A 9,782-nucleotide genomic window follows, 5' to 3' on the forward strand; every position below is an offset into this window, starting at 1 on the left:
GTGTCTACCATGGGATCGCCGATGAGGAGCCCAGAAAAACCACCGATACGCAGAAACTTGGCATAGTCGAGATTAAAATCAGCTAACATCCGTTTCATAGCGGAAGTGATCATCCAACCAGCAATAAGGTGATACAAATGTAGGGTTGCATTTAAAAAAATAAATTTGAAACAGAGATGTTGAAAACAGGGGCCTTGTTCAAAACATGTTTTTCAGGACGTCACAAATCTTTAATTGTGACGTCACAGTGGATTGGCATTGACAATTGAAAATATAGGGTAAATATGGCTCCTTTGACGAAAAAGGCTACCGACGCCTGCCATAATCGGACAAGAAATATTTTTAGCCTGCACTACATCGTTATGCAGCATTTTTCCGGGCCCAAAACTGATTATCTTGATGTTCTTTTGTTTCCTGTTTTATTTTGCCCTTATATTTAATTGAAAGTCGATATATATATATATATATCCGGTCGTGGTCATCATCATCAGAACATCAATTCTATGCCGATGATTTAGCAATATCTACGTTCCATAACTGTTGAACTGGCGACGATTTGCAGGGTTTCAACCATTCCATTCCATTCCACCGAGCGAGATAGTGTAGTGTAATGGTTATGCGTCCGGCTTCTCGAGCGGTAGGTCGTGGGTTCGATCCCCGGCCGGGTCATACCAAAGGCTCGAAAATTGGTATCCGCAGCTATCCTGCTAGGCGCTCAGAAATCACGGATAGTATGGAGGAGAAAAAAAACGGGGGCGCAGACTAGATGACCTCATGGGGCCGTATCGCAACTCCGTCGTCAAAGCATCTCGATGGTGCAGGCGAAAAAGAATATCATATCTCTCTCTCTCCCATACGTCGACTATATCGGGTGGAATTCAACTGAAGGCTCATACAAAATGCTTTTTCGAAAGTATTTGCACAATTATGGCTTAATTATACAACATTGATTTTTAAGCACTGTTTTATACAAGGTCTTTAAAAACGTGATTTGTTTTAAATGCAACCCTACTCGCGTAGCTATAATTGTTCGCAATCTCACATTATTAGTAAGAAAGCATCATTAACCAGCGATAAATATAAAATACAGCGACAGTAGTGTCGAAAACGGCGAACTATATAGCGACTCGAGGGGCGTGACGATAACGGGAACGTTGGCAATCTTCGCTAAAGCCTGCTTGAATCGGCAAGGCAATAGGCATATGCAGGGTTACCTAATGATGCAATATTTCTTGAGCACATCTTCTACGGTACTTCCAACCTCATACTCCAGCTCTTCGTCAGACTTGTCCATGCTCAAGCTCAAATCTTTCTGCAATGACCGGATTGGCCGCCTATGAGATACACAAATGACACAGAGAAGTAAATTTGGCGATTTTGATCACGTAAACAATATTTAATATACCATGCTGTAAACCGACCATTCACACTGGTACTCTGGTACTTAGTTCGGTATTGCTCGAAACAAAATTGATTGGATTGGATTGCTCGCTCTACTCCCCCCTAATCACTAATGTATAACCTTACTTTCCAAGTGCTAGCACTGATGTAATTTTATAAAAATATCTGGAGGTGTGAGCCGTTTTCATTTGTTATAGCATACTACAGATGTTTTCGCCACAATACAGATGTGATATCGACCCACCATGTTCATGTTTGCGACCAGTTCTCAGATCACGTCCAAAAGGAGCATAAACAAACACTCATATATCTAATACCAATAATACTTCTAACCCACCTGGCCTTCATCGACATTCTGTCAACACGGTGTGATAAATCCCGTCTCTGTAAATAGAAATAAATCAATAGGGATCAGTGGCGACTCCGAAATTGTGGCTTATAAACTCACTGGCTCGCGAATTTCATCTCGCTGCTCCAATTGTGTGTTTGGATTTGAGATCAACTCCGGAAACAGAGGGATTCTTTTACTCTATTGGCGAGGTATAGAATTTGTCAGACATGAAGTAGTTACTCAACAATAACATGTCAGTAACTATTGTTGAATGTGTTCTTGAATTAAAATTCAAAAATAGTTGGTGAATTTGCAATTGTGATATTGTCGGTTCGAATAAATGTAATGAAATAGCCAGCAGCAAATGCCTTTTTGCCTCGGCCCACATAATATAGGGAATCATTGTGGCTGTGCCGATTCAGTAGTAACATCGTACGTTGTTCACACTGCTGATCTTTCCGCCAATTAGCTCCTCGGTTATCCTCGCTACTCTTAAAACTACAGACTAGACGAAATTAATTGTTGAGTCTTCATTGCAGCAAGAGATATATTTATTTATCGTCGATGCGACCTTGTCGAGTGAATGTCCCCGTTACAAATGCAGACCCGATCGACATTGCGGCATTTTTGAACAATGAACTCGACATATTGAAACGGATTCAGCACTACTGGAGAAAACTGTCACACTTTAAATTCCAAATTTTATTGTAGTTGTAAGACACGACCTGCAAGAGCTACAAGACGACATCCCGATTACCTACGCTGAATTAGGGCGGAGATAATAAAGTTGGATTAGCAACAAAGTCGATTATCGCGTTCGTTAGCATTTATCAACCCAGGATCAAGTAAACCGGTTGATCGCAGCGCATAAAGTGTTAATCTCATGTTTTACCAAACCGGAACAAACCATAGATAACTAGTTATCTACAAAAACTGCGTATACCATTCCTTTTCCTACGTACAAATACCAGAGGTGGTCAAAGTAGTCAAGAAAGCTACCTAAGTAGAAGTAGAAGTAGCAACGAAAAAATCTACTCAAGTACGAGTAGAAGTACTTCTTACATAAGCAACCTAAAACTACTTGAAGTAGAAGTAGAATTGACTGACTTTAAATCTACTCAAGTAAGTAAGTAGTTTTAAAAACAGTTATTGTTCGTTCGCATGGACTGTCAAAGCTGCAAATTGAGCTATATGCGGAAGGTGCAGAGAGCTTGATGCATCCCAGGAGGCATCAATTTTTTGACAGAATAAGCATTCTTTCGCATCATGGGATGCAAATTATAGTATTGATATGGAAATGCGATACTAAAGCTTTGTTTACTAGAAGACCCCGTTTTAGAGAATAACATGGCATGGCGCCTTACGCCATATCATAAGGCTCCAAGTTTAGGCGAAGAGCAATACGGAAAAGTTGTATCGGATACGGTTTCAACACTTTTTGCGATTTGGAAACGTTAATAAAAAATATTGTGGATCGTAAAATTTATATTTAGTGTAGCTTTATTTTCGGAAAATCGAGGCATTACTATACTTGCTTTTATGCTTCAACATGTATGTTCTGCTGACAAAAGAATTGAAAGTACTTAGAACTCAAAGTATGATACTCGGAATTGAAAGTGAAATACAAATACCGCTTCTAAAAAGCGGAAAATAAGTTTCATGTCTTTTGTCCATAAAGCATCAAAGGTGATCTAAAAAATCTGCTAAAACAATTGTAACGTTAAAAAAAGTCGGATTTTCGAGATTAGCAGGACACGTCAGGGGCTGCTAGATTACGTTATGATAGGTTGCGAAACGGTAGTTTCAACGTTATGGTGGGTCATTTTTACTGTAGGCGCCAATGCGGTGTGAGGGGAACCAAGCAATCCGGTACCTAAATTATATTCACCGATACTTACGTAAAAACATATTTGTCACTCCATGACTATACTGTGCGCGAAGCGCAACAAAAATTTTGTGCTTTACTTGACTTTTATGGATATTAAATGTTGGTACTCCGTGAAAACAGTCCCAAAAATCCTCAGGCTATCTTTCGTATTGGGGATTAAACTACTTCTACTTGACAAACTGAAAATAGCGAAAAGTAAGTAAGTAGATCACAAAATATCAAAAAGTAGAAATAGAAGTAGAGAAAATCAGATCTACTTGAGTAAGTGCAAGAAGTAGAGGAAAACTACTTGAGTACTTCTAAAAAGTAGAAGTACTTCGTTACTAACCACCTCTGACAAATACTTCCGACAATGATAACTGTCTCCCAGTTAATAGCTTCACTAAACAATCAACGAATTATGTATCCGTCATTGCAGAGCGACATCAATATTCTATAATCCGTTTCTTTGCTGTACGTTACGAATTGGACAAGACTTTCATTTCGTGATGATGATTATTCTGTCTATTGCAGTGACAGTCTTATCGTTATCAGCAGTCTGCTGTTTCATTCAACAAATTGACAACTGACAGCGTAGAACGCGTTTTCGCATTATGAGGCAACAGAAAACTCGGGACACCGCGACTAACCATCACGCGTAACCTTTTCCAACTCTATGCGTTGCGATTAGCAGTATTTAATCACACGATTAGCATTTCCCCGGATCTGCGAACTTATTATCTCCGCCTTAGAAGTTCGTAAATGTACTGTTTATTGCCTGCTTACTCCATAGTGGATGGTAAGAAATAGTCGACGAATGGGCCTCGCTTGCAATTTCAACTTCATACTACGCAATTGCCTTAATTTAGGTGTCAAGTCAATTTATCAGAAATTAATCGTAAAATAGTGAGCTATTAAGGAGTCCTCGTTACTGCAGTTCAACTACAGGACTAATAGGAAGCCGATTCTTTGCATCCAATGTATATGTGCAACTGAATGTTACTAAGCTTTAATTATTAACGGGGTGAGTTGACCTTATTCGACCTCATTTGTGATAATGCGGTAGGGTACACAGCACTGGTTGGACGTAGTACCAATTATAGTACAGTGCAATAAATAACTCGTGGCTACAGCGTTGGTCTCGCGGGCTGGCTGGTCTCTCCAGAAACCAACCATTGTTAACCAATGGCGGTTACATACCCGGATCAACAGTGAGGATAGCATCAGGGAAGGGCTTCTGTCGTTAAAACCTTTGCCAAATCATGATACGATTAACTGTGCAGAACACTGATACGCTGTGTCAACCTCACGCGCGGGAGTAGCCGAAAGACGCTACTTCATATAGTCGCTGCTTTACCCAAATCCCTACTGGTAATATTGCCAATATTGCGAAAAATATATCCGCAATCCGCACGCCAAGTTCACCAATGACGGAAACTGACTTCGATGAAAGGCATTACACAATTAGTAATTGTTATTGCAAGTACTTATTGATGACCACATGGCAACGGTGCTCAACATGCGGCCGTTTCAACGTAATCCAATTGGTAGGGGAGACCGGGGACAATTGCAACAGTTTTTGTGTTTTCGAACATTGCGTGTTGTTCTCGTGGATATTTCATTTCCAAACTTTTATATAAAGAAGCCAACAACTTGATAGTTGATATAAAAACTAAAATGGATCTCAATCAATAATCAATCATGGAAATTTTGGGTCGCGAAAATCGTCGCTAAAACGTTACAATCACCCCGTACCCCGGGGCAATTGTAACAGTGTTATTTATAACTAAAAACCAACGAAATGAATAACAATAATGGGAGCACAAATTGTACTATTGAATTAAACTAAAAAAATAGAAGTTTGAACGCTTCCAGGCTACGCCCCATCGCATTGTGGGCATCTGAATAAATTATCATCCTTCGTGCCTTCTGCATGAGCTCAAAGTGTACAAGAAACACATTCATTTCATCATCTCCCTACACATATTCGGCCTCTTCTACCAAGGTGCTGTAGCTCAGCGTGCATAATGGGTTGGGCATTTGGTCACCTGCGAAGGTGCGAAACCGACCTGGCTAAAATATCTTTGTTGAATAGGCCGATGATAGTGTAGCAAAACGAGGACACAACATTGCGTGGCATCAAAGATAATGGTAATCTTCTGTTCCGTACAAAATTAAAGTAAATTGTTCACACCAGATGACAAAATGTAAGTGGACTATGCTCAAAGTCATGGGATGAGATTTCAGTCGTGGGCAAGCTCTTAAGTGGCCATATTGAAGGTCGACACAACAAAAGTTGATCAACACATGAGATAGGGTGGTAGAATCACGGAAATAACCGGACCCTAAGATTCACAAGAATACTTCTGTATGGCCGTTTCGACTGACTATCATGTTAGAATTGGTATGACCAGGTAGAGTCTGTTCTGGTATTAAACTTCTGGCTGTTGCAAGATTCATCTGCAGTAGATAATTAGTGATACCAACGTATGAACACATATATTCAGCATTGAAAAGATATTGTAACGGGGCAAAAGTAACAGAGTGTTACAATTGCCCCTGACACGCTCGACCATGATTAATGTCTCAGGATGGTGCCTTGCCGGCTACGTGAGTCCTAGTTTCCCTATCATCACGGTAGACTATGGTAACATTGTTCCAGCTACATATATTGCATTGTAACCACTTGAAGTTTTATTCTTCAGAACAAATTTTTCCAGATCATAAAATATTTACTCAAGGGTCCAAAATTTCGTTGTTTTTTTTTGAAATTATTCCGGGGTTTCGCGTCGTAGCTCAACGTAACTTCAAATATATTAGAAGACATAACTACCGCATGTGCACTCAAAATATGAAGGCGATTTCTTTATCCTACTAGCGGTGAGGTCGATCGTTACATTTGCCCCGTGTTACATTTGTCCCAGGTCTCCCCTATGTGTTGGCGGCCATCAACATGCAATTTGAAATTACGAGTTGACCCCCAGATCTTTGAGAAATTTAGTCAACTTAAAAAATTTCTTCACTTTCAGTTCAGTGCTTCAATGCGACTTGTTTTTTTCGATTTAAATATAGTAGTGTCCTTGCAATCTATGCCCAACTACCAATATTGTTGAAGAAATTTATTCACGATTTTGACAAGTTTTTAACTGAATGTTTTGAAGCTCGCTAATTTTCCGGCTGTCGAGATGTCAGCTTTTTAATTCATTTTGGAAGTTTCAATGGAAGTTTATGGTTTCTATGAATTATGTTTGGTCCAATGATTTATATACTTAAATATAACCCTAAAACTAGAAATGTACTACATGTTAAATATATTCTTGCTTTTGAGCAAAGAGCAACTTGCCCGTCGATATTTTGCGTTGAAGATGTGCTCCGTATATGGTGACACATTTATTTATAAAATTATGAAGTAGTTTTGCAGGTGGTTGTTGTTGTTATATGTAGGGTGCTTGAATACTATGGTCTTGTGCACCAGACCACCTCGAAAATAATATATTTGCAAATCTTAGATTGATCGGGTGATTAATAGGAATTCAATAACAGGCTGAATTGTATATGAACTCGATTATAGGGTCCGTACTGTCATGCCGACATGGTTCCGTCTATCATATAGATCTGCAGGTATGTCAAAATAAATTGGGTTGCGACCGGATCTAGTCTAGTTGATCGCTTGCGAGCCTAACCAGACAAATATTGCCAAAGGTTACGTTCAAATCAATATCATTGCTGTTCAATGGGATGCGTCATTATCAAGCCTATGTGAGTAATAAGATATTTTCGATAATTGGGGCTCTATTCTACCATCACCCTTATTCGCAAACTATACATTTGATAAACTTACAATCAATGTTCCCTCTTATCTGCGCACGTACGCAATTGCGCTGTGCTCACACGGCCTCTGCGCTCAGAAAATCTAAGCTGCGCCCAAAAAATCCGAAGTGATGACCTTTTTTAGTCGTTACACACTGTTGTCCAAGAGACCGCGCAGTGAGTTGGTGAGTCCGCGGAGACTCGTCAAAAATTAGAGGAAACATTGCTTACAATAATTGGTCTCATTAACCATAGTAAAGCTGTTGCTATTGACTCGCGTGACTCGCGAGGATACAAGAGATTTTGTTGTGACCATAGACGCTTCAAATTCGGTTCATCAAAAGGTTACGAAACCTCCAGACTGAAGTAACTCACCAAAATAAAGAAAGAGAAATGAAGAAATGATTGTTGTCATGACTGATACAATTTTAAAGTGCGATAGGTGATTAGGCTTATCATTTCGGAAGTACTCAGGTAGTTTTCTTCTATTTTCGGTACTTACTCGAGTAAATCTATTTTCCCGCTGCTCCTACTTCTACTTCGTAATATTTAGTGATTCACTTAGTAACTTTCCGCTATTTCAATTTTGTCCGGTAGATGTAGACGTATTATATTCTTCCAGTAAGATAGAGAGAGCGAGAGAGAGCGAGAGAGAGAGAGCGAGAGAGAGAGAGAGAGAGAGAGACAGAGAGACTGGGACCGAGAAATTAAGAGACTGTTTTCACGGAGTACCAACTAGAATTTAATTTTCACAAAAGTTAAGTAAAGTCCAGAATTCTAGTCGTGGTTAGCTGGAAACAGATATGTAATGAAAACTATGTTTCACGAAAGTATCGGTCAACATAATTTAGGTACAGCGGGTTGCCTGGTTCCTGTCACACAGCATTGTGGCCCAAATGACATGTTTCATCAGAGTGAATATGTCTCGGCAAAATTATCGTATCGCAATCTAGCACCAAATGACGTGTCCTAATCTGGAATAGGCATGAGTTTTGAGCATTAGACCCTGTTTTATCAGACCACCGTTGAAGCTTTCTGGACAAGCTTATGCTGCGGAACAATCATCCTGGAATGAGCATTTTCGACTTTGTGAATAACTAGCTTTCCGTGCATTTTTTCCTTGAAAACTCTTAACTCGTGTGCACTTTTTTCCCTTCTCGGAATTCGAGGTGATGTCTCAGACTTGATACTAATCATAAGTAGAGTGTATAGACGTAAGATCATCGCCGTACGGTTATCATGTGTCGCAGGAAAGATGTTCGAAATCTTCCGTCTTGAGGAACTATTTACTTGGAAGTTTATATTGATGAAAATCCTAACTCTTGATAGACATGTACTGCATAACGCCTGCATTTTTTCATTTACCCAACATTTCATCGCGGGCGTTATGTTGGACATGCCGGCTCTAAAGGTTATGAAGCGATTGAAAATTGACGAACAGAACAGAATGGCGAATTAAACTGTGGATGTCTGCTTATGGTTCTCGACCATCGAACTTATACAAGAAGTTATCCCGATAACGGACAGCAAGAACCAATATATTAGTCAACTATTTTGATGATTTTTTTTATTCTACATATATTCCCTTTACTAGCAGAAAATTATTCTTTGTGTCTCAAAAAATCCGAGAGCATACAGAAGTATCCGTTGTTCAAGCAGGAAATCAGTACATCGTCAAGAAAGCCGGATTAAGTCGTTTAATTATAAGTTTCCCATTTGCTCTCCTAATCCTCAATGTCACGTCCGTAGTCTTGGGCCATAGCACCCTGCACGAGAATAAATTCGAATGAAATCCCCTTAATACTCACTGGCAATTTCGGTGATGAGGATTTCCCAAACGCTGTCTTGAAATGGGCTGCCTCGTCGATTTCAATCTCGTCATCTGACGGAACCGAAATAGAAGGATTCTGACTCTCATTCCCTTCTTCATCGTTAATTCTTTTGATATTTTCATCTTCCTCCTCGGATGATTCTATTTGTTTACGTTGTAATCCATCTCCATTCTTGTTATGCGGAGATGAACCTTGAATTTGCGACGCAGATTTCAAATTCTCGTTTTCTATCGGCGAAGAGCTGCGTTCGTGCTTTCTGCATGGACATAAGAAAACGTCCATTTATATAAACGGCTTTGATGTTGAAGGAGAAGTTACATATATCAACAGCTGGAGTTATACAACACAATACCTGGAAATCACTGATAATCACATAAATTCAATGGTAGTCTAACAACACGTGGCATGACGCATATCCACGTATTCATAACCGTGCTGCGACATCGTGTCTCCCAATTGGTTTACCTATCGATATGTTGTAGGGTATTCACAACGTAAACACAATTCCTCTTGCATACTGCCGTGTTGCATAGGCCTACAT

At 39.6% G+C, this 9,782-nt stretch overlaps 1 protein-coding gene across 4 annotated transcripts in view; it reads right to left on the reverse strand.

Moving 5' to 3' along the window:
- Positions 1 to 9,782, reverse strand: part of LOC145445086 (uncharacterized) — a 96,546-nt gene that overhangs the window by 13,549 nt on the left and 73,215 nt on the right. For 3 of the 4 annotated variants that reach the window (XM_080323206.1, XM_080323205.1, XM_080323208.1), the window contains 4 exons: positions 9,218 to 9,497; positions 1,850 to 1,930; positions 1,739 to 1,785; positions 1,215 to 1,334 (listed from right to left, as the gene is read on the reverse strand). In XM_080323206.1, the coding sequence (XP_080179332.1) occupies positions 1,215 to 1,334; positions 1,739 to 1,785; positions 1,850 to 1,930; positions 9,218 to 9,497 (528 nt within the window). The remainder of the gene's footprint in view (positions 1 to 1,214; positions 1,335 to 1,738; positions 1,786 to 1,849; positions 1,931 to 9,217; positions 9,498 to 9,782) is intronic. The other variant, XM_080323207.1, reaches the window with a different exon arrangement.

This window comes from Botryllus schlosseri, chromosome 8, assembly GCF_051294905.1.
Source record: "Botryllus schlosseri isolate E-star chromosome 8, Bs_hap1, whole genome shotgun sequence".
Lineage (NCBI taxonomy): Eukaryota > Metazoa > Chordata > Ascidiacea > Stolidobranchia > Styelidae > Botryllus > Botryllus schlosseri.